General features: G+C 43.5%; 1 protein-coding gene and 1 long non-coding RNA gene across 2 annotated transcripts in view; both read left to right on the forward strand.

The window, feature by feature from the left end:
* Positions 1-22,800, forward strand: part of ELOVL5 (ELOVL fatty acid elongase 5) — a 74,664-nt gene extending 51,864 nt beyond the window's left edge. Inside the window, exons 4-8 of the mRNA XM_027057564.2 lie at positions 13,435-13,512; positions 14,252-14,423; positions 16,191-16,315; positions 19,666-19,800; positions 20,921-22,800. Of these exons, the coding sequence (XP_026913365.1) occupies positions 13,435-13,512; positions 14,252-14,423; positions 16,191-16,315; positions 19,666-19,800; positions 20,921-21,064 (654 nt within the window). The 3' untranslated portion in view covers positions 21,065-22,800. The remainder of the gene's footprint in view (positions 1-13,434; positions 13,513-14,251; positions 14,424-16,190; positions 16,316-19,665; positions 19,801-20,920) is intronic.
* LOC128315617 (uncharacterized) lies at positions 325-11,140 on the forward strand. The gene is made up of 2 exons (XR_008298559.1): positions 325-682; positions 6,034-11,140. It is a non-coding gene; the product is annotated as an uncharacterized LOC128315617 (long non-coding RNA).
* Positions 22,801-25,046: the final 2,246 nt, after the last annotated feature.

Below are 25,046 nucleotides of genomic sequence, written 5' to 3' on the forward strand. Positions count from 1 at the left end.
GCAGCGAAAGAGTTTACGATTAGAACGGTAGATGCTACTATCATTACTTTTATGCTTGGTACTCTGTGAAATGCTTACAACCTCCCTTTTTGCTTTTTTCTGTCTTGTTCTAGAATGAAGGCAGTTTAATTAGCCTCCAAGGTGGATATTGCAGGACTGGAGGCAGGGACAGTGCACAGGAGTGTCTCCCGGGCCCAGCACTGTGCACATCTCTGTGTTTAAGGAACAAAAGTGCAGCAGGTTGTCAGGTTTTTCAGAGTGAACTGTTTACTTTCCTACAATTGATAGATGATACAGCCATTTCCTTAAGAAAGCTTTTATAGAGTTTATTATTATGCATAACAATATTCTAGACAAAAAAATATTTAAGATTATTAAATCTTCTAGTGGTTAAGGATCTGCCTTTTCTGTTTCCCAAACCCTGGAGACAGAGCTATAACCTCATCATTTCACCTCTCTCAAACAGATAATTCTTGGGTAAAGAGGGGAAGCAAAGTGTTGTATAAATTGCTGCTGTGTGCAGGTGACTGAACTTGGAAGGGTCGAGAAGCACCGTAGTAGGAAATACAGATTTTCCCTGACAGTTTGGTGAGGACTAGAGAAGACGTTGAGCAGTCTCAGCACTGGATAAAGAGGCTTAAGAAATATACAGTCGGAAAACAATTTTAACTCCTGATTTAGAGTGAGTACATTAAGCAATAATAATAATAATTCCTTGGGGTGCCTGGGTGGCTCAGTTGGTTAAGTGTCCAACTTCAGCTTTGATCATGATCTCACAGCTCATGAGTTCGAGCCCCGTATCAGGCTATGTGCTGACAGCTCAGAGCCTGGAGCCTGCTTCGGATTCTGTGTCTCCCTCTCTGTTTCCCTCCCCGCTCATGTTCTGTCTCTTTCTCTCAAAAATTAATAAATGTTAAAAAAGATTTTAAAAAGTGTTTCAAAAAAACAATTCCTTAAATCAAGTTTCTAAAAATAAACCCAAATCAGATCTGCCTGAGTTTAAAACAAGCCCTGGTACTTCCCAAGTTAGGTAGTATTTACGTTTGATGTTTGTGTGACTTTTTTTCTGTATTTACATAAACCCATCAATAATATCACTGTAACATAACCTTTGTCAATTTTTTCATTTCATTTTAGCTACTGTTTTTCTTTAACTTAGCATTTATATTCCACTGAATATTAAAACATAGGAGGGTAGTCATGGGGTTTTATGACCAAACAGAGTGAGGAGGGGACAGATCCCAGTTGGGCCCCTCATCCCACAGAAAAGTCCCAAGAGCTGGAGCCATTTGTCTGCGGTCACACGGTTGGCAGGGTTGGCAGGGTCATGATTATTAGTCGTTATTTACCCTTCTGCTTATCTGTATACTTGGGTCCATAAGGAATTTAAAAAATAAATACATAGTCATTGATATTTGTGTGTATTTAATCCTGTGGCATGAATTCACAGCTGCCTTGGCAAGTTCTAGGCTAACACAAATAAAATTAACTGTCACTCACAGGAGACAAAGAGAAATCTTGAAAGAAGGAAGGTAACAAGGAAGTAAAAGGGGGAGAGTCATTATAGCTTTAAAATTACCAGAAGAAGGAAAATAACAATGACTTTTAAAACTGTGAAACGGAGTTTAAAATGTAGAAAAAATTTAGACTTGTTTATAGTTAATGCATTTGATAGCAAGAAAATTGAAAGGAGAGACATGGCATTACTTCTTATTACCTCATGAGCTTGGTGTTTTATTTCTAAGAAAATGTTTCTGGATCCCCGATTTGAACAGTGGTATGTTTTAGATTGAAAGTCTAGGGCTTTATGGCAAGCCTTTTAACTTTTACGTATTAAATTAGGTGTTACCTAAAATCACAGTGACGAGGCTCAGAAATAAAATTTCAGTTAATAGAAAACAGCTTGGTTTGTGTCACTCACCATTGTAAATCTCTATCCTTAGTAGCAAATATAAAAATCTTATGTGCCTCTGAGAGGCAGGGCATATTTCATGTTTTATCGAAGCCCCACTGTTTCTCCAAACTATCTGTATGTCCCCGAGGTCCAGATTGAGAACCCCCAACCAGACAATGCCAGATGTGGCTTTTCCTCATCATGTGGTGTATGTCCAAGTTGGACTTGTTTCCACTGTCCCCTCTGGCAGGCTTTCTGAGCCACTTCTGACTCCTTTGTTAATGTGCCAAACATGGGAGTCCCACTCGGGCAGCTGCTGTATGCCAACCATTTTGGTATATCTGCTCTCCACCTGCCTCTGGCCTCTTGTCCCCCTAAGCTGAGACAACCTCATTGCTTGGTTTGTTACAGTCCAAAAGGGAGCATCCCTGTTGATCAGCCTGGGTCTCGTGCACTCATCCTGGGACTCAGCAGTAGCTGCAGAGGAAGCAGGGTCAGTACTGCATGGTAGGCTTTGAACTTTAAGAACTTCTGGCCCCTTTCCTCAGGAGGAGACACTGATCTCTCAGCCTGCGCCTTCTGCTTAGCTCTACTCAAACCCCCCAATACCAGTGTCTTTCATTTTTCCCATCTACCCCCAAGAAACTTCCTTTCAGACCTAACCAAGCCCACCTCTATTTGACAGTCTCCATCTCATTCTTGAAAACTACTCAAGGATCAGTTCCCCTGTGAAGGCAGGAGGACACTGAGTCAGAAGACTCAAGCTCTAAAAGGCAGTGATTCTTTAGCCTCTCTTGTCTTCCTGCTATTCCCAACAAACATGACACATGGCTTTCCATTAAACCGCTCTGTGGGTGTGGCCTCTGCCTCCTGTCCCTCACACAGATGCACTTACAGGATGGCTGTAATCTCCGTGTCTCTTCCCTTTGTTAGTAGGGCTCCATCAAATGTATCCTGAGCATTGGGATAGAACAGTTGCAAATGCTAAAAGAAAAAAGAAAAGGCCTCAACCACCATTTTACTTTATTAACAACAAAAATCACAGATTACAAACAAGATTATTTTTTGAGTACTTATGTATCTGTATTCCCTTGCAGTTAGAACTGTCTCAAGCATTCAGAACATTTAACGTGTAATTTTAATACAACGATTGAGGGGCACCTGGGTGGCTCAGTCATTTGCCTCTTACTTCAGCTCAGATCAAGATCTCACAATTCGTGGGTTCGAGCCCCACATCGGGCTCTGTGCTGACAACAAGCCTGGAGCCTGCTTCAGATTCTGTGTCTCCCTTTCTCTCTGCCCCTCCCCTGCTCTCACTTTCTCTCTCTCTCTCTCTCTCTCTCTCTCTCTCTCAAAGATATACATACATAAATAAGCAAGCAAGCAATGATTGATAGCTGACTGAATAGATGGATCTGGATTGGCATAGATCTAAAACGTATTCTTTTTTACCCTCTGAATTTTTTATTTTAAATTGTAATTTCAGGGGTGCCTGGGTGGCTCAGTTGGTTAAGTGTCCAACTTCGGCTCAGGTCATGATCTCACGGTCCATGAGTTTGAGCCCCGGTCAGGCTCTGTGCTGACAGCTCAGAGCTTGGAGCCCGTTTCAGATTCTGTGTCTCCCTCTCTCTCTGCCCCTCCCCCGTTCATGCTCTGTCTCTGTCTCAGAAATAAATAAACGTTAAAAAATAAATAAATAAATAAATAAATAAATAAATAAATAAATTGTAATTTCAGAACTACTTCAGAATATGAAAAATAAAATCACATAAACAATATCTACCTCATAAATATTGATCTTTTATTATCAGTTTGAATTGTTTACTTAAAAAAGAAAATATTACAAAAATGCATCTGAAGTACAGTCCCTTCCCAAATATAACTTCCTTCCAAAGTTCCTATGTTTCTTCTCTGGATGTATTTTTATACTTTTCAATACATATGTATGTATACTTGATAGCACGTAATATATTGTGAAGAATTTTTTTAACTTATGTAAATGGTTTACTGTGTCTACTCTTTCAAATAGCCTCCTTTTAGTCATTGTATTTTGAGATGAATCCATGTTGAAACTTACAGATTTAGGTAATTAATTTTAACTTCTTTATTATTTCAGTGTTACAATTTATCATACCATTTTGTGCAGTTCTCTTTGCATGGACATACAGGTTTCCAGTTGACAGTGTTATATTGAGTACTCTTGGTCTCCTTGTGCAAATGTCACTTGTTTTTGTTTGTTTTACCAGATATATACATAGGACTTTAATGACTGAATCTGATAGTCTCTTGTCTTTTAGTGGGGAAATTTAACCTATTTTCATTTAGTGTAGTGATTATTTTGGAATAATTTCTTTGACCTATTTTGTGTGTGTACATTTCTTTTTTCATTTACTGATTTAAAAATCATTCCTTCTAATTGTATATTTTAGTGTTACCCATAAGTTTTGAATATGCCTTTATGATTTCATAAAGTCTAAAGTGAATTATTCTTTCTATCCTCCTGAGTAACACAGGACCTTAGAAGTTTCTGCTCTGATGCCATCTTCCATGTCTTGGTTGTCGTGTTGAGTCCCAGCATGTTCCAAGGTCCTGAACAGTCATGATCTTTACACTCTGGGGTTGCTCTTCTCTGTGCTATTGACCTGTGAAATTCATTCTTGCCTTTGAGTCTCAGTTTTCTTCTTCTGGAGTAGTTCTTTCCTGTGAAGACTAAACTCTTAGTCTCCGTTTGAGCATCATTTTATTTGTCTCTAAGCTTGAATAGTATTTTAGTGGGGCATAGAATTCTAGATTATTTTTCTTCAGCACTTTGAAGATTTATTCCAGGGAGGTCAGCTGCAGTCTTGTTTTTGTTCATTTGTAGGTAATCTTTTTTGTTCCAGGTACTTGTTAAGTTGCATGAAAAACTAAAAACAGTTGCCTGGGTAGCCCTCTGCTTTCATGTAACTCATTCAGGACTTGTGAGCCTTCAGTCCAAAAGTTTACATATTCCATGAGTTGAGGAAAGTACTTTGCCATCGTTTGCTAGATTCTGGCCTCTCCTCCTCTCTCCGCTGTTAGACACATGCTAGATAGTCCCAGACTCCACACATGCTGTCTTTTGAATATTTGTGCCTCTTTATCTCTGTCCTCTGCATTCTTCTGATTCACCCACATTTTCATTTGTGTCTCCTGTCTCATCCATCTATTGAGTTTTTAAGTTCAAATGGCTGTATATCATTCATTTCTGAAAGTTTGCCACTTGTCTTTTGTTTCACTCCATAACGTAGGAGTATCGCGGGTCTTTTTTTCTCTGTGATCGAGATATGACAGTTCTCTCCAAACTTAACCATTTGTTTTCAGCCACATCTGTGAGGTCATACCTCTGGGAATAATTATTAAATCTTCATGAAATCTCTTCTTTGAAAACAAAAAGAGTTTGGTGTTCTGGATAAGCATCCCAAACTAGTTGTGCTGGGTGGGGTTATCTCAGGTAATGTGTCTTCCCCAAGTCAAAGATTTTAAAAGGACTTCAATGTAGGCAAACTTCCTCCTTTCTGAATAATGCGTTGGGGAGGGGCCTCACCTTACAGTTAGGCATCAGAGGTGATGCACTTGTTTTGGAGGGTTCTGTGCAGCTTTTCTGTGTATGAGTTTGTAGTGGGGGAGTGGGTTCTGTTTTTGTTCAGTTTGCTGCATTGCCAGAACCAGACGTCCGTACTTTTTTTTCCTTTGCATCTTCTTTTGAAGACTTCTGATGCTTCTGATGCTTCCTTATTGGAAAGATGAAAGAAGTTTGCGAGATGGGTGTTCTGCTTGTGCCTTCTGACCTCTCTGTAATTGTGGGGTTGACACTGTTGAAGCAGCTAGGCAAGCACCTGACAGCCTGTTCCTCCCAGGGCTCTGGCTTTGAAGGTCCTGATAGAACCACAGAGCAGTTGCTTTGGAAACACTGTATTCTAAACTGTCTTGTTTTTCTTTCCCTTCAGGCTTTCCTAAAATAGAAATATTATTGTGGGGAAATAGGATTTGGAAAAACACTGAAACGACCTGGTAGTTGATCATTGAATTTTATTTAAAAAAAAAAAAAAAAAAAAAGATTTTGTTTACTAAAGTACTTTGAAAACAATATTTACTATTCTGCTTTTCTCATTTAACAGAGGTATAGAGAAGTTCAATCATCTGGTGAGATTAATACTTCTCAGAAAGGCCTAATGATTGCCATAAAATAGTTCTCACTCTCGGTTCCCCTGCAACAGAAGCTCTTTGCTCAGAAGGAAACTTATCTCAATGAGTGGAAACACCCCACGCAGTTATGCGCCCTCAGTTGATCTGGCACTGCCCTGAGAATGCCTTATAATGGGCAAATGGAGAAAAGGATGCAGCCTTCCCTTCACTTCCCACACCCAGCAGAAAGGGGAGGATTACCTGCCAGTTGAGAGCAAGCTTTGGAGTTGGTCCAAAGCCAGGCCTGACACCTCTAAACTGACCCCACAAGCCTTTGGTGTAACTTGGCCTGGTGGCCTGGTGGCATGAGAAAACACATTATTTTACAAATCCTCAACCAAAGCAGACTTAATCTGCAAAGCAAGAGTTGGTAGATGGAGAGATGCAGATCTCTCTTTAAATTATTCAAAGGATGCCCTGGCTGGGGCTTCTGTAACAGGAGGGGCAACACCACTTCAGGCCTACTCATGGGCTTTCATGCTCTGGAAGCAGAAGGAGCAAACATCTGGCTAGAATCTTGGCAAAGATTTATATAGGTGCCTGCCTTACGCCAGGTAGTGGGCTAGCTCATTGACTGTTCATCACACTGCCACTGCCCTCTCTGTGGACGGAGACTTCCCAGGTAGGCCTGGGATTCAGGCCTGTGCCTTAAACCATTGTGCATCACTGTCTCAGGATGCTGAGTTTTAGCTTGAGGTCTTGCTCTCCCTAGCCACTAACATCCCCATGAAATATAAAATGAGCATTTCTGGCTGTATATGTGAAAGCAACTTAGTAGAAGCCACTCCTCAGGAGGCCTGAAAAGTGAGAGAAAAGGACTACCAGCTTAAGAGGGCAGGGTGTAGGGTTCAGGGAAAAATGCCAGACATACCTATTTTGGGTTTGGATGAGGACAAGCTGTTTCTTTGTGCTTTGTTCTGAAGACTTTTCTAGTGTATAGAGCCTGTCCTTATGACTTAAGAGTATTTCATTCAGCAGTAACCCAAGGGTGTTTCTGGTAATAAGGAAAAAAAACAAAACACTTTTGAAAGTTATGAGTGTGAATTATCTTAAGTGGGCATCCTTATAGTCCGGACATGAAAGATTTTAAATTCAAGGCCACGTGCTTTGATCTGACCCTATTTCATAATAGCACAGCCAAGAGCGACTAGCCAAACCCTGGAAGAAATAGGTACTTTGAATTTTGGAGTAGCTGGTGGTTAATTTCAAACCAAACCACTGCTGAAGTAAAGATGCAGGTAACAAGTCTGCTTTTCCAGAGAATTCTTCATGGGTAGAGCACCCCATCGTGCTCTTATTAAGGATTGAACTCCCGTTTGAGATTGCAAGTGAACTGAGAGCCAGAATTCTGGGTGCCTGGTGGTATCACCAAAAAGGTGTGTGACCTTGGGGCACCCATATCACTTCTCATCTTTGTTTCCCTATTGAAAACATGAACTTATACACAAATCTAAAAAACACACACTTGGACATTCACATGGAAACCATAAAAACTATGAACATGTCAACCACACACATGGTGTTGCTTAGAAATGCCCTTTGGGTCCTATAGATGCAATTGAATTCCAGTAAGGACAGTCTCTAGTCTCATTGTCTTCTATTGGATGGATGTCTGCTTGGGGGTAATGACCACACAGCTTACCAAACCCCTATCACTAAAAGCAGCCAGCCCTTTTGGAAAAGGGTTATCTTGTGGCTCTGACATCTTGGAATATTGGGGTGAATGGCTGATCATGGCCACCCAAGAAGACATTCTTCTGCTTATTCTTTAAATGTTAAATGACCTTGTTTCTTGAGATGCTTTGGTGGCATTCCAGAAAGTGCTCTGGAAGTGGTTATCACGCTAGAGGTTATGCCTCATTTGTGGCTAACTGTGGTGTTAGATGAGAAAAGTCACCTCTCTCAATATTAGAAATTATTAACTCCACGAAGTGAATCATCCAGACCTAGCTGTGCTATTCACCTAACTTTTCTTCTTTAAATGAAAAGATGCATGAAACCACCTTTGGTTATTGAATTTGTCTCCTAAGAAGAAAAAGCTTCTAGCTCAGCTTTAATTATAGCTCTTTCCATGCTCCTGGCTTAATTAAATTTGCCTTACTCCAAGGAAGGGGAAAGCACATATGGTTTGTAGTAGTACTATTTGTATTTTGATTACTTGGGAAAAGCCAGGTAAATAACGCACACTGTTGCTCTTGGAGTAGCTGTACTGTGCAGGTAGTGGCAAGCTGTGCGTTGTGGCCCCTTTTTCATTGAGGTATAGTCCTGCCCTCTTTTGAGCTGATTCCCAGAAGCCCAAGACAGAGAGACCTACCCTTACTTTCAGTGCCTCACCTTTGTCCAGCCTCCTGGGCCCTCTCGCTTTGCAGTGTCTGCAGCAATGTGTCAGATTTCTGGGGAACTGACCAAAGCAGCTCTCTGGAAAGAAGCCAGGCCTGAGCCCTGAAGGGAAGTGGTAGCTAAGGTGACCTTGACTAGAGCATTGTCTCCTCTGATATGTTCCTAGTGGAGCTGGAGGGAATAGCCTTGAAAACCCCATGTTGTTTCCCTCTGATGGGGGATGGAGGGAACAGAACCTTCTGGCACTGGCCCATTTTATGGAGAATTGCTGAGAGTCTTATGGAGAAACTTTAAGTCAGGTGCTTGGTCCTCGTGTGTTAAATTATTCTATCCCTTCGAAAGCAGAGGATACTTGAGAATTCAACTTTCCATATCCCCCCACTATGACATTTGATGGGGACTGGTTTTTCCATCTTGTGAACAGAAGAATTCAGACGAATATTGTCAAATTCAAATTTCACTAAAATACTTTGTTTCAATTTCTCCATTTGCAAATGACATCTTTTGGGGTTTGGGTTTTTTTTTGTTTTGGTGGGGGTTTTTTGGCTATGAATAACACATTAGGCCTCAATTTGAGGGGCAAAAAGCCATGGCTTGACCTCTTTATCATTAGTTTAGCAAATATTTATTCAGCACCTCTAGTGTACAAGTCCCTGGGCTGGGTTCTGTGGGTGCAGGAGCCATAGTCCCCACCTCTGTGAGCTTACCAAAGGGAGCAAAACAGACCCTTTAACAAAGGGCTGAAAGGAGGAGCATATGAGCACATACCACAAGCTCACAAGGGTGAGCTTAGAGGAAGAAGGATAGACTTCAGGCTGGAGTGCTCAAGCAAACGATCACGAAGAGAATTTTAACCAAGCTTTGAAGGTAGATAGGATTTTTAGAGCTAGAGATGGGGGTACCTGGGTGCAGACAGCACTCAGGTTGAAAAGAATAAGTTCATGGTCACTGCTAACTTCATTGTGTTTGTCCCATGTGCCAGCTTGGGTAGGATAAGCATTTGTACACTCCATGCATCTCATTTATTTCTCAGGGCAGCCTGAAGAGGTGGGACTGCTATTTTTGTCCTGTTTGGGGAATGAAGAAACAGGTGTATAGAGATCGACATACTTTGTCTAAGGTCACCTAGCTAAAATGTGGGATGCTAGGATTTAACCTCCTCCTGGCTAGTGCCCAAACCTGTGCTCTGTGCCCTTGGCCATATCGAGGTGGGTGAGGAGTGGCATGCTTGGAGAAGGAAAGGGGGCCCGTCTGACTTTAGGTCAGGGAGCAGGGGAAGTCAGCTTGGGGGAGTGTGTGGAAGAATGTGAATGCTTTGCCTAGGGTTTGGGATTGGGTTCTGAAGGCACTGAGAGTCTGAAGGGTTTTAAACCCAGAATTCAGTGGTTTGGGAGACCCTGGGGCCCCAGTGGAAGTGCTGAGTGGCAGTGGTGAGCAAGGGAGAGATGCCTGGTTGGCAGGGAGTCTCTACTAGGAGATCAGGATGGCGGGCCCCGGGGCAGTTTGAAATGGCACTGGACGGATGAGAGCTTCTGGTTGGTGTACCTGCTTCACGTTTCAGTGCTGGGGAAGTTCATCCACCCAAGACCTGAAGTTCTTGAGCTTCTAGAGATGGTGGGTATTTTAGATAAGGATACTTTCCCCCATTTAAAGGAAAAGGGACAAATGGAATTTAAAGGTAATTAAGGAGCAAGGCAATCCAACCTGGCTGCCTTGTGAAAGACATTTTGAAAGAAAGGCATGTGTCCCTTCTGCTGGAGTTAACAGACCCTTCCTCAGTCATAGTGGCTGCAGGATTACAGGGAAAGATTAGTCCTCTTCTTCCTCAGAGAGCTCCCTTGCTTTTCCCCTCTACCACCAAGGCAGGCATTCATGGATGCAGCCATCTTTCATTTTGTACGCGCGCGCGCGCGCACGCACACACACACACACACACACACACACACACACCCCATTCTGTTCTCAAGTTGGCAAAAGCAAGCCAACCCAGGGTATCTCAAGACACTATAAACCAAAATAGTAGCTGGAAAACAGTGATGGTAGGTCCTAGAATTTTAAATGAATAAGATGCTAAAATTTCAAAAATATGTCCTAGATACATGAGGACACTGTTAATAAATTTCAGTAAGGCTATCGTTGTAAATGTATCTTTTAAATGGCATAAATTTATCTTCATGAAGAACTTTGCTGTATTGTCCTTACTTTTTATCATTTTCAGGAGTCCTGTGAAAATCTCATCGAGAACCATTAGTTCCTTTCTGTATCGTCCAGCCACAGAAGAGAATTCATTGGTTCTTTCAGGGGGTCAAAGGAAAGGCAGCAGCTCTTCTGAGGGCACACATGCCAACACCACTGACTCCCAACCCCTCTTGGGGTTCAGGCTTTGTGTCTTGATTCTTGGAACTTGAAATAAGGTCTGCATGTGGTGTGCTTCACTGGCTGTGACTTAAGAGGACAATAGACCTTATAAATTACCTTGTGGATGTTGGTTTTTCAAAGATAGTGCAGTGTAGGGGCACCTAGGTGGCTCATTCGGTAGGCATCCGACTTCGGCTTAGGTCATGATCTCTCATTCTGTGAGTTCGAGCCCCACATTGGGCTCTGTGCTGACAGCTCAGAGCCTGGAGCCTGCTTCAGATTCTATGTCCCCCTCTCTCTCTGCCCCTCCCCCAGTCACACTTGGTCTCTCTCTCTCAAAAATAAATAAACATTAAAAAATTTATTTAAAAGATAGTGCAGTGTAGTTTGTGTGTGGTTTATTTTTTTTAAGTCTTAACATAGAAATTGTAGAAAGTTAGAACAGAACCTTTAGAGATAATTTAGTCCAACCTCATCTTTTTACTTGAAAGTACCCAGGGCCTGAGGAACTCAGCGGGCTCGTCTCAGGTCCTGGGCCTTGGTGGATAGGATAGCAGCCTAGCTAGCCCAGCACTCCCAACTTTTCACTTCCTAATGCAGACTCTTCATCACATAATGATGCCTCCCTCGTGTGTGCTCCCCACCCCTGTGCTGGTCTTTGGCCACGAAGACCATGTTAATGCCTGATGCTTTTTTATGTATAGACGATGACAAAGTCAGAAAGCAAACCACAGAAAGGAAGTTAATAGGAAAAAAAGCAGTTTCTAAGCTGGGTGTCCAGTGAGAGTGCAGTGGCCACACCCACTACCGACATTTCTGAGGTCAGACTGGGTGGAAATTTAACCATTTGTCTTCAGGCCCTTGTCATCCTTCGTGGCTCACCCACCGTGAAACCCGTGGTTTCCACTCCTAGTTGCATGTTGAAAGAGCCTGAGAGCTTTGTAAAAGGCCCCTCAAGATTCTGGTTTAATGATCCGGGGTGAGGCCAGGCATTAGTTTTTAGAAACTCCCCAGGTGATCCTGTTATGCAACTAGAATGGGAACCACAGCTTTGAGCCGGTGGTTCTCAAACTTTAGCTACATCAAAGTCACCTGTAAAACAGCCTGTTACCACACCGCTGGGCTTTGCACCCAGAAATTTCTGATTCAGTAGGTCTAGGGTGCGGCTTGTGGTTTTGTTTTTCTAACAAATTTCTGGCAGATACCGATGCTTCTAGGTTAGGGACCACACTTGATAAACCACAGTATTAGATTCTCCAAAGGTCTGTGATCATGACTCTGAAGCCCTGTCTTGATGATCTGCCCCCAGAGTTTTGATTTTGAAGGTCCAGGGTAGGCTCAAGAATTTCTATGTCTTGTAAGTTCCCATGGGATGTGAATGCAGCTGGACTGGGGAACACACTTTGAGACCCTAGGCCAGTTTTTTATGCTGGATACCAGATCAGGCACGAGGCAGGCCACCACATTTGTACCCATCTAGTGCCAGTTGGCCACCAGAGAGAAAGTCACCAGGAAAACTCAAGGTCACCATAGGCTTTGGGAGGAAGCAGTGAGCTACAGTTTACCTGGACAAGGAGTAGCACCCGTAGGTGCTTGTTTAGCACATAGTGTGGGGGCACCTGGGTGGTTCAGTTGGTTGAGCGTCCAACTTCGGCTCAGGTCATGATCTCACAGTTCCTGAGTTCAAGTTCCACTTTGGGATCTGTGATGACAGCTCAGAACCTGGAGCCTGCTTGGGATTCTGTGTCTCCCTCTCTCTGCTCCTCCCCTGCTCACACTCTGTCTTTCTCTCTCTCAAAAATAAACAAACTTAAAAAAAAAAAAATACTGTGGACATGCACAGGTGTTCAAATTAAATCTCTTCTCTGGACATTACAGTGGATCCTTAAGTCTCATCTAGACCAGGTGTCCTCACTGTGTACAGATGAGGAAACTGAGGCCCTCATATTGAACTGGTGATACCTGGAGCTTGCAGCTCAATTCTGGGGTCCTTTCTGTGACACTGTGGAGGTCTGCTTCATGGACCCAGGGGATGATACAGCAACAGGAAATAATGAAGGCGAGGCTTACTGAATGATCCTAGGTTTTACAGCACCGGTTCTGGGAGTGTGGTCTCTAGACCAGCACCATCCATACTGCCCGGGAACCTAGGAATTCTTGGACCCCACCCCAGGCCTACTGGATCAAAAACATTCCCCAGTGATCCTGTTTTAACACACCCTTTCAGGGATTCTGATGCCCCAAAGTCAAGTTTGAGAAGCCCCTGGTTTAGGGAAGGGCTGAGGCTGCCTGGTGGGCATGACCCAGAGAGCCTGCCACCAAAGCTGGTCGAGGCCTTGTGACAGCCTGGGGAATTGAAAATTGTGGAGAGAGCCAGCTTGGTAAGGCAGCACCCTGGAGTGACTCCCAGTTCACCCCTTGTGAAATTGAGACTTAGGTCATCTAAACTTCCCTTTGTCCACACTCCCTGTCATCCTGATTTTTGCTCAGGAGCAAAGAGCAGACTTGCCTCAGCCAGCCCAAGGTCAGTTGTCGCAAATTCAGAAACTAATTGAAGTTTAATTGAATAGGGCTTTATATGTTCTGATATTGTTGGTGATTGGCTTTTTCTGTTTTTTTTTGTTTGTTTGTTTTAGTTAGTGACAGGAGTATGGGAAGGCAGGTACAACTTCTTCTGTCAGGGCACACGCAGCGCAGGAGAAGCAGATATGAAGGTATGGTCTCTCTTTTTTTTAATAGTTTTTCTTTTTAACAAATTGTCCAAAAAACAAAAAGTTCATGACTTCACTGCCCAAGGTAATTCCTACTGACATTTTTAAAAGAATTTTTTTTAACATACACATGGTATGAAAATTAGAACAACATGAAAGATTTAAGATAAAAACTACAGTTTCATTTAGTAAAATTGAGTCCTATTAATTTTAGTTTCCAGGTGGGGGGGAAACGCATGCATTTCTCAGCATTTGTATAAACAGGATCTTATGAATAATGCCTTAAATGCTATAATCATTCCTCAGAGTGCCCTGGGAGAGTGGTCTGTTTGTACATTGTGACTTCCACTCTGAGTGTTTTACATAAAAGCTGCTGCTATATGTTCAGCGTGGCGGTCCTTCCGCTCCTTAAAACTATTTGATGGGGCACTTGGTGGCTCAGTTGGTTAAATGTCCGACTCTTCAGCTCGGGTCATCATCTCAACATGTCGGTTTTTTTGTTCATCTTGGAGGATGTCAGTGGTTCTTTTAAAATTTTTCCCTGTTGTCATTTCAAAGCTCCTCGCCCCCTGCCCCCGCCCCCAGTATTCTTTAGTTAGCGATGCTCTCCAAATGACCAGAGCTCCTAGCTGCTGAACGACTTGAGCCAGTGGGGCTTTGAGTGAACCTGGGATTCTGAGATGTTAGTAAAACATGTCAGGGGTGATATTCCAGAGAAACATTGATGACCTCTTTCTCTTAGATTATCCGTGTCCTCTGGTGGTACTATTTTTCCAAGCTCATCGAATTCATGGACACCTTCTTCTTCATCTTGCGGAAGAATAACCACCAGATCACGGTCCTGCATGTCTACCACCATGCCTCCATGCTGAACATCTGGTGGTTTGTGATGAACTGGGTCCCCTGTGGCCACTGTAAGTCTTACATTGAGGCGGGGTCTGGGAACAGGTGCGAGCAGAGGGCTGAATTAAAACCAAGGCTTTTAGAGAAGGTGCTGCCTCTGTAGATTTCTAGGTCAAGCATTTGAACTTTGTGTCTGAGTTGCTTTCATGATAGTGTGGCTGTGCACTCATTGAGCTGATAGAACCTTTTTCTAGCTAATAAACCATCCTCTGCTAACTTGGCAAAGTGAGGGAAAGACCAGATTTCCAGCCTGGGGCATATTAATAAATAGGGACAGTGTCCTCTGTCATAGAGGGCAGCTGTTCCAGGTAATTTCTAGTCCTTGTTTCTCTACAGTGTGGAAGGTGTTTGACTGATACAGGCAGGCCAAGAAGACAGAAGCACACCCTTGAGGGAGTACCAGGCAGTAAGACTACTGGTGAAGCACAGATTTAGCTGAGGGGCACCTAAGAAGTCTTGCATATATGCTAATACAATGACCGTCCCAAAGCATCTTCAGGGGCAAGCACCAGCATTTGAAGTAAATGCTCAAAGAAGGATGGGTGTTGTTTTTAGAAAGCTTATGGTCTGAAGTCTCATAATTTTCAGAGATTAAATTGTCACCATTAGATTTAGCTTGGGAGTTCTAACACATGTTCTGATCAAAATTTCTGCCCTCCGGCACTGAGGAATTTGAGAACCTTTGGGTCTATTCATGTGTTTTTTCCTAGGATAGCACTGACCTTGATTAATTCGGCCCACCAAGGTTCACGCAGTCATAGAATTTTAAGACTAGAAAGGGAACTTGCCAAACTCAGCTCCCTTTGGGTTTGGGAGAAATGGAGATCGTAGAAGGTTTGGTAGAGCTCAGGTTCCAGGGCCCCCTCTCGTGTTTGTTTTTTTTTTCTTTTCCCCCACCGTCACATCTTATGGCTCGGGATTAATGACTTAACTTTCTAATAGAAACAGTGTCTCATTGCATTTGAAGAGTGGGTTACATTTTCAAAGAACTGGCAGGATGGTGGATTTTAACAAGCCCCGCTGGGCCCATGAGGAACAACCACAGGAACTGCAGGTGACTGGTCCAAGGTCACACAGCCAGTTACTGTACTAGCCAGGAGTAGAAATGCACTCCCTGATCCCAGTCTTGTGGACCGCGGCTCATGGGAAAGCTGGAGAGCTCTGTTGTGTTTCCTGCTGTGGAGGAGGAGGACAGTTTAAAAAAAGAATTGGTGATTCTACTGGAATTTAAAAATCATGCGATAAAAGAGTCTTTTGTCTCTAAGGAACTAGACTCTGGATTGTATTACTGAAAAAAAATGTATGTATATATAAACACACATATATGTGTGTGTAGGCCTTCCAAGGCCTCTTCAAACCTAAGCACGTGTATCAGGACAACCAGCTGTGAACATACTGCTCGTCGGCTCCCTTCCCCAGGCCTTCAGCACAGCAGTCTGAGGCACTTGGGCATGTAAAGAAAAGCAGCTAGGTGATAGGAGTCTGGCGACAAAACCATTTGGTGCCAGAATGGGGTGGCGGCTTCCTGACTCTTGTATTCAGTGCCTCCCTGGCAGCTCCAGCTGGCTCTGGCCTTAAAGCATCCCAGTAGCTGCCTGCCCAAGTGCCAACTGAATTCTGAGTACAGGTCCGTGAAGTGCTTATTGCTGCAGTATCTGCCAGCCCCTATTCGAAAGCATCTTTTTTGGGGATTTGAAAAGAATTTTGGATTTTTTTTTAACTTGTTATGTGTAAAAGACTGGTGCATTCTCCTTCCCAAATCCCCTCTGTTCTTTCAGCTTATTTTGGTGCCACACTTAACAGCTTCATCCACGTCCTCATGTACTCGTACTACGGTCTGTCATCTGTCCCTTCCATGCGCCCATACCTCTGGTGGAAGAAGTACATCACTCAGGGCCAGCTGGTACGTAACTCTCCCTCCCAGGACTCTCCTCCCAGGACTCGGTGGCTCCTCCCACCTCTTCCTGGCTGTATTGTTATTTAATAGCCTCTAGGGGGCGCCTGCGTGGCTCATTCGGTTAAGCGTCCAACTTTGGCTCAGGTCATGATCTTGCAGTTTGTGGGTTCCAGCCCCACATCAGGCTCTGTGCTGACAGCTCAGAGCCTGGAGCCTGCTTCGGTTTCTGTGTCTCCCTCTCTCTCTGCTCCTCCCCTGCTCATGCTCTGTCTGTCAAAAATAAATAAACGTTAAAAAAAAAATTAAAAATAGGGGCGCCTGGGTGGCTCAGTCGGTTAAGCATCAGATTTCGGCTCAGTTCATGAACTCGCGGTTTGTGAGTTGGAGCCCTGCGTCTGCCTCTGTGCTGACAGCTCAGAGCCTGGAGCCTGCTTCCCATTTGTGTCTCCCTCCCTCCCTCTCTCTCTCTCTTCCTCCCCTGCTTGCGCGCGCGCGCTCTCTCTCTCTCTCTCTCTCTCTCTCTGTCTCTCTCTCTCTCAAAAGTAAATAAAGATTAAAAATTTTAAAAACTAAAAGTAATAGCATCGAACATGTGCCTCGCGCCCTTTCTTATTTGATCCAGTTAAACTACTTGCAGAGAGGAAAATTTTCTTAATTTTAATTGGTGAGGAAATTGTGCCTGTGGGCACACAGCTAATTGGGTTGTAGAATGAGAACTAGAATCTAATTTCCTGACTTCAAGTTAGGCCCTTTGTCCTTAGTTTGTGCACAAAGTGTGTGTGTGTGTGTGTGTGTGTGTGTGTGTGTGTGTGTGTTTTTCCAATAGTTTTAGAAGGAGCTGGAGGGCGAGGTTGCAGGAGTCCCAGCTACTTGTAGCTGTTAGGCAGTGAGGATGTCTGTTAAGGCAGGTGCCAGGTGACCTCTCAGCCCCCGTGTAGCAAAGCACCTGTTGGTGAGAATGGCACCTGCTGTGCTTCAGATGACAGCCTCCTTCCTGAGATTCACCACACCAGGGCAACTGTTGCATTGGTGGTTTTGTCTCACCATCCATTGTTAAGCTTCCCCGAGCTGTCAGCATATTACAGACGCATACTTCTCTCCCCTTGTGAATTCTTTCGTGAACTAATTATTAATACTACTACTAATCTTAAACACTGACATTTGTTGAGTCTATGTAAGGAAGCAGTTTTACGTGGACTATTCCAATAGTCTCATTTCATGTTGTTATCCCCATCTTGTGGATGAGGACGCTGAGGCAATCGGCCAATGCTAGCTGATTGAGGGTTTAGACATTAAACCCTTAGCCCTAGCCCTGCCCTATCAACACATTTTTCTAAAGAAACCAAGCTGATTCCAATCTTTCCAAGTCAATTATGATTTTCCAATATTTAAAAATAATCTGGCAAAAAAAAAATCTGAGAAGATGGTCTGAACTACTTATGTGTTTGACATTTCATTATCACCTCTTTGCCAGCTGCTCTGCAGTCCTTGTTAATTTTTTCAGTCACCTGTGAGAAGAGATAAGTGTTCTTTAACCTTCTTGTTACACTTGAGAAGTGATGCAGAAATTGATTTATACCACCCAGCCCTGGCTACGCAGAAGCAGCATTTAAAGAACAGACTGGGAAAGTTCGTTCCCCATTTAAACTCTGCCCTTTGAAGTAGAAGATTGCACTCAATTTGCTTAGATTTAAGCACCACTCCTAGTTATTTCTTAGCCGGGAATACTTAACCTTAAAAAAGAGAAGAAGGGAAAAAAAACCAAAAAACAGTTCTACATAAAAACCCTGGGAGCTGGGATATGTGGTGGACAGAAACCTGCCCCCTGTTGTTATTCCTCTAGAAGACAACACCCTTCAGGAGCCACATCTCATTTTCACTCCTTTTCCCTGTTTCTCCAAGCAATTCCACATGCTTTTCAAGATTTATTCATCAGAAATTATCCATGGACTTAGCACTAAATCCCGATAGAAGTTCAGACCAGCCTTCTTCAAACCCAAATGGTACATGGATAAGGAATCAGAAGAGTGTCCAGTGGGATTGCATATCCCACAGAGATAACACTGTTATCTTTAAACATACACCCCCCACACCCTTCCTTTCTCCCTTAAAAAGGTAAAGCAAACAAAAAAATATCATCTCTATGAGGCACCTGGGTGGCTCAGTCAATTAAGCATCCAGCTCTGGATTTCTGTTCACGTCATGATCTCATAGTTCGTGGGTTCGAGCTCTGCTTTGGGCTCTGTGCTGACAGTGTGGAGCCTGCTTGGGATTCTCTCTCCCTCTCTCTCTCTCTCTTTCTGCCCCTCCCCCACTTGCTCTCTCTCAAAAATAATAAGTAAACATTGTTTTTAAATACCTTGCATCTCTCTATACAGGGTCCCTAAAGTTTGTATGTGGATGGGGGATTAAGTTTTCATTTCTTTACCCAGCTTCATTGAGATATAATAAGCTTGTAGCATTGTATGAAGTATATGGTATAATGATTGGATATATGTATGTATTGTGAGATGATTAGGACAATTAAGTTCAATTAACCTCTAGAGTCACTATACATAGCTCCAGTTTTTTTCTTGCTGTGAGCACTTCTAAGATCTACTCTCTTTTAACAGCTTGCGTATGTACAATATGGTATTTTTAACTATTCTCTGCATTTTTTTTTAATTTTACTTTAGAGAGAGAGCATGCTTATTATACATGTGCATGTGAGTGCAAGCAGGGGAGGGGCAGAGATTGAAGAAGAGAATCCCAAGCAGGCTCCATGCTGTCTGTGCAGAGTCCGACATGAGGCTTGAACCCATGAACCATGAGACCTTGACCTGAGCTGAAATCAAGAGTCCAACGCTTAACTGACTAAGCCACCCAGGCATCCCTATGTTCTGAATTAGAGAAAAGGTGATTGAAGTAGCCTGGAAGGGGAGAAGAATATATATAAGACAAAGGCACAGGGTCCCTGGGTGGCTCAGTGAGTTAAGCTTCTGACTCTTGGTATTGGCTCAGGTAATGGTCTCACAGTTCATGGGTTCGAGCCCTACATCGGGCTCTGCACTGACAGCCTGAAGCCTGCTTGGGATTCTCTCTCTTCCTCTCTGTCTGCCCCTCCCCCGCCCCCCAATAAATAAATAAATAAATAAATAAATAAATAAATATTTTTTTTAAGACAAAGGCAAATATATAGTGTAGGATAAATTTATGTATAAATGTATGCATAGTGTTTATGAAGTGACTGACTTCTGCACCAGAAAGGCCTGTAAGTATTCATTCACAGACTGAGGAGTGCTGGATGGAGAGCCAGTCTGGGGTGGCACTGTGTCCATGGGCCATGGCTGATCAGCTGTATCCCTCTCTCCCACCAGCTTCAGTTTGTGCTGACAATCATCCAGACCAGCTGCGGGGTCATCTGGCCGTGTTCGTTCCCTCTTGGGTGGCTGTACTTCCAGATCGGATACATGATCTCTCTGATTGCTTTCTTCACAAACTTCTACATTCAGGTAAATCTCACTCTTCTGTGGCCTTTGCTAAAAAGCCCCTCATCTGTTCATTTCAGGGGGCCATCACAACACGTGGGACCCTTGCTGTCACAGTGACAGGGCAGCCCCTGCCTACAGGAGGGGGACTCCTGCCAACATAGGAGATGCTGAAATCTGTCCCAAACCTCCAGAGGGCTCCATCTTTGGAAAGAGGGCTCGGGATTCACGTGGGAAAGCAGAGCTGTTGAATAAGCTCCGTGTTGGATTGCTCAGGGCCCCCTGCAGACACGTGATGGGTGATTTCAGTCAGTCTCACAGCCCCAGTGCTCAGAACTTTGTGATGAAATTAAATGTCCAAAGAAATTTCCCTCATAGCTCTCAGCTGTAGATAGAAATCTGCCTCTTTGTCCCAGTTTTCTCACACGTCCACTGCTTGGGTTTGGGGGCTCAGTTCATTCCCAAGTGCACGATGTGAGGTAAGTTTTACTCACAGAAGGGTCCATTTAGGGTAGATTGTCTCCCGTGGATCACTTGGTGGCTCCCTGCCACCCCTGGATGACGTGTGTTCCTGCTCCCGTGCAGTGCCTGGTTCTGGGCAGGCACCAGAGGTCGGGAGCAAGGGCAGAGGCCATGGATGTGGAGGCAGTAAAGCCCAGTCCGTCGACCAGCCACCTGGGGGCTCAGCCCCTTCCCTGTGCCCAGAGGCACCTTTCTTCACACACCCCTGCACATGGTGTGTTTGAGTGAGCTCGTGAGCAGACCTTGAAGATAAGAGATGTGAGTGACGGGAGAGCTACTACTACAGAGAGGGAGAAGCTGGTGTGGCCTTGTAACCTTGATAACCTGCCATCCAGATCCAGACAGGGCGAAGCCAAATAGAGCGCAAATTGAATTTTCTACTTAATTTTTAGAATAGCACTTATATCGCAGCCTATACCTCCCTGAACTTACCTCATGCTACGCCTCAAAAAAGAAAAAGTGATTAAAACCGGTGGCAAAAAATGTACCCAGGGTCGCCTGACTGCAGACCTCGTGGTATTGGATGCTAGCAGGAAACTAGGTTGGAGTTAGGGAAGCAGGGCACCCCCATCCACCAGCAGAGTACCCATTCACACGGCCTGTCTGCCCTTCTTCATTTCAGACTTACAACAAGAAGGGGGCCTCGCGGAGGAAAGAGCACCTGAAAGACCACCAGAATGGGTCCGTGGCTGCTGTGAACGGACACACCAACAGCTTTTCTTCCCTGGAAAACCACGTGAAGCCAAGGAAGCAGCGCAAGGATTGAAGTGGAAGAGTTGAAGACCTCCAAAACCCATCGTCTGATTGTAAGCACAGTATGAGTTGTGCCCGATGCTCGTTAACAGCTGCTGTAACTAGTCCGGCCTACAATAGTGTGACTCATGTAGGACCTCTTTCATCAGTTCAAAACCCCTAGAATACCTATACAGATTATACACGTAGGCATAAGATTTTTAACATTTCTGGGCTCTCACCGACCCTGCGCTAGACTGTGGAGGGCGTATTATTGTAGTATACGACACTGCTGTTGCCTTATTAGTTATAACATGATAGGTGCTGAATTGTGATTCACAATTTAAAAACACTGTAATCCAAACTTTTTTTTTTTTTACTGTAGATCATGCATGTGACTGTAAATTTGTACAATGTTGTTACAGTAGAAAAACACACATGCCTTAAAATTTAAAAAGCAGGGCCCAAAGCTTATTAATTTAAATTAGGATATGTCTCAAGTTTTTATTCATTTTTAATAGCTCTGTTTAGAAAAATCAAAGACCATGATTTATTGAACTAGCGTGTGACACATAATGTCAAGTGACTTGTATATGTGAAATCAGAAATGGCACCTTCAGTTTTATAATATTGGCTTTAAATCAGGCAGGCTCAATTCTAGTGGAACAGTCAGTTTAACTTTTTAACAGATCTTATTTTTTTATTTTGAGTGCCACTATTAATAATGTAAAAAGGGAGGGGGGGCTCTAAAGCAGTTTTGATGAAACCTAAGTATATATTCTTTGTCTTCAAGATTTTAGGAAGTATGTAGGGCGAGTGGGACATTTAAAATATCTGAAGTGCTAAGTGTTTTTATACGGGAAACAACGCCCATTTTGCTTTCCACTCGTCAGAGGGAGGATGTACACTTTTCAAAAGAGATGATTGAATATTTACCATTTGACGGAATCCCATAGATGAATAATGGGGAACTAGTTGGCCAGGGTCCAAATTTGGATTGATTCCTGTGCTGCTGTCTGTTTTGACACAAACTTCTTTTAAAATGTGCCTAGCTTATTAAAATGAATAAACGGGGGAAAAGGGACCTTAAAAAATTTTAAGGTAAAATTAAACAGATAGCTATAGCCTAAGAGAACTGGGAAATTGGATAGAGATAATTTGTTTAATGTAAATCTAATGGTATCTGTCATTTTTTTTTTTCTGCTTAGAATCTAAAGATTTGTGTAGAACTGCTTATTTAAAAATAAGACTGCTTATCATAAAATCATGTCTATCACACTTGAGGCAGTGGTCAAACAAATAAGGACTATTGTGTGTGTCATTTTAAAGTGTTGAAATTTAGTCTCTGAATATCTTCTCCATTCGGGGAAAAAACAGTCATTGAACCACTCGTGACGCATCTGAGAAGGTCATCGACAATGTATAAACTAATTGTTGGTTTGATATTTATGTAAATATCAGTTTATCATGCTTTAATTTTGCACATTCATATTATAGGGAGCCGATTGGTTCTCTTCTTAGTCTTGTGGGTTTTCTGTTTGGAAGGAGTCACAGCATCTGTTTACATTTACCTTATCAAATCTAGAATGTGTATATTTGTAAATGTGTGTCTTCCTAGGTACTAGTTTGCGAATGTCTTTACATATTTCAATACAGAAACTATAACATTCAATAGTGTGCTGTCAAAGTGTGCTTTAGCTCACCTGGGTATATCCACACTGTTAAATAATGTCTGAACATTAATCATTAAAACATTTTTGATTACCTGTGCTCGCGTTTTACATTGTTTGTATGCTACCAATTCGGACACATTGGAGGAAAATCCACTTTCTTCACCTTGTAGGAACTCACCCAGGTAGATGTAAATAATTCAGTGGGAAAGGTTATCCTGTTGCTCAGCTCACATGAGGACAGATCCCCATGTAGTGAGGCATGGTGGTCAGTCCCCACTAATGGTTTCCTCTCGGCCTTTTTCTGATGTCCCAACCAAAGGTCCCAGCTTTCTAAGCACACCCTTTCCCCCTCCCCCCTCCCCTCCATGCCCCCCTTCCCCCTTTCCTCCCATCCTCCATTCCACCCTTCTCCCCACTTTCACCTCTTCCCCTACCAAAATTTTCCTCTTCCCCCTTCCTCCCATCCTCTCTCCCTCCCCACACCTTTAGGCGATTAGTTACTTTCCTAGGTCTAGACCAGAGGTCTGCACATTTTTTCTGTAAAGAGCCAGAGAATACAAATTTTAGGTTTCGCAGTCCATACAGTCTCTGCCACGACTTTCTATGCCGTTGTGTAGAGCAAAAGCAGCCATAGACAATACGTGTATGGATGGGCGAGGCTGTGTTCCAATAAAGCTTTACTTGCAAAACACAAGACCTGCAGCCGTAATTTGCTGACCCCTTCTCTAGAGTAATGAGAGCCCACCTTAGTCCCAAAGCCCTATCGCTTTCTTTGCCAAAGACCATTTCGTGTCCCCCAGTCTGACCTACAGATCCAACCATGTACACAGAGCACTGACATGTTCCTTCCATCCCCTTCGTACCACATGGTCCCCAGTGTAGGCTGGAATCTTAGCTTTTTTTTTTTTTTAATTTTTTGTTTTTTAACGTTTATTTATTTTTGAGACAGAGACAGAGCATGAATGGGGGAGGGGCAGAGAGAGAGGGAGACACAGAATCCGAAGCAGGCTCCAGGCTCTGAGCCATCAGCCCAGAGCCCGATGCAGGGCTCGAACTCACGGACCGTGAGATCGTGACCTGAGCTGAAGTCGGACGCTTAACCGACTGAGCCACCCAGGCGCCCCTGGAATCTTAGCTTTTAAATGCCTTCCAGCTTGTCAATATCACCTTAAAAACGTCATATGAGACTGCATTCAGTATTTGGGATATCGTCTGAAAAATACAGAGGGCTATGGGGGTTTGGTGGTGGTGATTAGTCCGATCCATGCCCTTCCCCTCTAAATCCAGAACACTTTGAAAAAAACACAAGACCTAGAAATCAGATGAACGAAGATCAAAATAGTTCATCTCACTGGAAAGACTGGCTGGATGAAGCTAAGATTACAATAGGGCTTACTTATTACCCTGGCCGATAACCCTACTGACGTAAACTTAGCAGGGCTGGCCCTAGCACACCAGTGGTTTGTGGTATTTGTTGGTCTGGTGACGAGGTCATTAAAATATTTTGCATTGACCAGTAATTGACCCACCTTAACTCCAAGCTCCCCTTGCAGCGTCAGATTCTGTCCTGGTGACGTTGCCGTGCTGAGAAAGTATGTTCAGTGTATCTCCCAATCTCGGCCGCCAGAGTCACCCTCCTCCCCTCAGAGACGTAAGTGGGTAAGAGAGCAGAGCGAGGCCGCACCTGTTCCCATCCTTTTCTCTCTATATAGGGAATTGGGAGGGCGCGAGGGGGTGGGGGGAGGGAGGATTCACATTTCCCTTCTTAGCAGCCTTCCCATGTATGTGGAGGGGCAGTGCAGCCTCATGTGAGAAGCACAATGTGGAGGCCTAATTGCCTGGTTGTTGTTCTGCCTGTATGGCCTTTAGGCAAATACAACACAGAGCCCTTGGAACCACATCAAGCACAGAGTAAACTAAGTTGTTAGCTGTTACCTTCAAGACCCTGTTCACTCCACTCATCTCTTAAAACTACCACCTATTGGGGTGCTTGGGTGGCTCCATCGGTTAAGCATCCAACTCTTGATTTCGGCTCAGCTCATGATATCACAGTTGTGAGATCGAGCCCTGTGTCAGGCTTTGCACTGGGCGCGGAGCCTGCTTGGGATTCTCTCTCTCTCTCTCTCTCTCTCTCTCTCTCTCTCTCTCTCTCTGCCTGCCCCCTACTCATGCCTTCTCTCTCTCAAAAAGAAAAAACTCATTTTGTCATTTTTAACATTTTTTTGAGCTTCTTTTTCTGAGGAATAGGTGCCATAAATATGTTGAGTGCCAGCATATTCATGGCACTCACCCAAAGGGAGAAAGTTCCCAGGACTGATTTTTGCCATTGTTTTCATATAATGT

Source organism: Acinonyx jubatus, chromosome B2, assembly GCF_027475565.1.
Source record: "Acinonyx jubatus isolate Ajub_Pintada_27869175 chromosome B2, VMU_Ajub_asm_v1.0, whole genome shotgun sequence".
Taxonomy (NCBI): Eukaryota; Metazoa; Chordata; class Mammalia; order Carnivora; family Felidae; genus Acinonyx; species Acinonyx jubatus.